Below are 1688 nucleotides of genomic sequence, written 5' to 3' on the forward strand. Positions count from 1 at the left end.
TTTTTAGTCTTTATTTTACAGTTAAAATATATGTTTATTAAATAAAGTCTAATGTTACAACTAATCGGAGATCCCTTTAATGGAATGAAGAGTGGGACAAAGTTCCTCCACAACCAAGTGAGAGACCAATAAAGTCCTACAAAACACCTGGAAGTTATTACTGCTAATGGAGACTCTTCGAGCTGCTGGATCAAGGCCTGGACTTATTTTCCCACAAACATCGTCACTGTTTGGGTTTTATTTTTGTTTAATAAATAATGACATAATGGAATCGGTTGCGTGTTTTTGTACTTTTGAGGTTAGATTTGAACCATTGTAAGTGGACTTTATTTTTCTCCTGACTGTATTTAAGCCTTTCGGTTATCAGACACACACACCTCACTCAAAGAGAACACACATGAAGGAGCTCCAGTGATGTCAGAGAGCCCATATGTTTGGAGTTTATAACATATATCCACATGTGCAGTTTGGGAGGTGAGCCATAGACTGCGATCCAGAGGAAGCTGTAACGCTGCTTTGTCTGAGGTGAAAACAACAACTAACTGGAAGCAGCTCTTCTGCGGTGAAGCAGGAAGTGGGGACCAGATTCTATGGATTGGATTTTAATTTGGAGTTTATCTAATCAGGCCTCTGATGGATCCAATCAGAGCTCTGCAGAATGGTTCCGTTACAGAGGAAAGGAAACAACACAATCTGGAGATGATACAGGGGAAAGAGGGCCGATTACACAGTAAAGTGTTGACAGCACAGAGGCACACAACAGGCTCAGTTTGAGGGAACACGTTCAACGAAAACACAGAAAGAGATTTGATTTATGGTACCTGTGCAGTTTCTGCCATCTTCTGTTCAAACTCAGACTTGGCCGTGGCGTATTTCTCCACGTATGATTTGTAGGTCTCTGTGGCTTTTTTGGCTTTTACTCCGGCCTGTAAAGTGTAAACAAACAACTAAATGACTAACCTGGGTTTTTAAAAGCAAACAATGACTTTCTATAATCCTGGAACCAGAGCTCCACTCATCCAGGGTTAAAGTTTCTGTGGACTGGAACACTGCAACACTTAATCGTACCTTATTACCATAATAAGTGTGTGAGAACGTGACCTCCCACCTTGTCGACGTCTCTCTGGGTGGCCCCCTCTTTGCGGAGACGCTCCTGCTCTACAGTTTTGGCATTGTAGATCTCCTTGGACTTCTGAAGAGCCTGAGAGATACTCTGAATGTTCTGCACAGCTTCCAGAGTTGGTGCCACTTCTTCTTTTGTCTGAAAGTATACGTCAGGTTCACCTACTCATTTACACGGGTGGTTTAATAAGTCAGTCAGTGTTATAATCACCCCCTCAACACTTGTCCTGGAACACCTCCATTTATTGTAGGAGTTTTTAAAAATAGCAGATTTAATTCAATGCAGACTCAGGCCTTTTATGGCTGTGCTGAAGTACTGATTTAGCTCTTTTGTTTAATTTTCACACACCAGACACAGACATTTGACACTGCACAGAAGGAAGTAATTAAAGCTACAGAACAGCTAAAGAAAAATGCAAACAATCTGCTTCTTTTTTTTTTTTTTTTGAGGGGGGAGGAGGGTAGTTACACTTTAAGCAGATCCAACACTTACCGGTAATTTCTTAAGACTACTTTTATGATTACTGTGAGCATTTTTATGACTTTTACTTAACCCTCCTATTATG

General features: G+C 40.8%; 1 protein-coding gene across 2 annotated transcripts in view; it reads right to left on the reverse strand.

Annotated features, from left to right (window-relative positions):
- Positions 1–1688, reverse strand: part of fcho2 (FCH and mu domain containing endocytic adaptor 2) — a gene marked incomplete in the record, with an annotated part of 41095 nt that overhangs the window by 32210 nt on the left and 7197 nt on the right. For both annotated transcript variants that reach the window (XM_014031863.1, XM_014031865.1), the window contains 2 exon segments: positions 822–926; positions 1109–1261. In XM_014031863.1, coding sequence (XP_013887317.1) covers positions 822–926; positions 1109–1261 — 258 coding nt within the window.

This window comes from Austrofundulus limnaeus, unplaced genomic scaffold, assembly GCF_001266775.1.
Source record: "Austrofundulus limnaeus strain Quisiro unplaced genomic scaffold, Austrofundulus_limnaeus-1.0 Scaffold1338, whole genome shotgun sequence".
Taxonomy (NCBI): domain Eukaryota; kingdom Metazoa; phylum Chordata; class Actinopteri; order Cyprinodontiformes; family Rivulidae; genus Austrofundulus; species Austrofundulus limnaeus.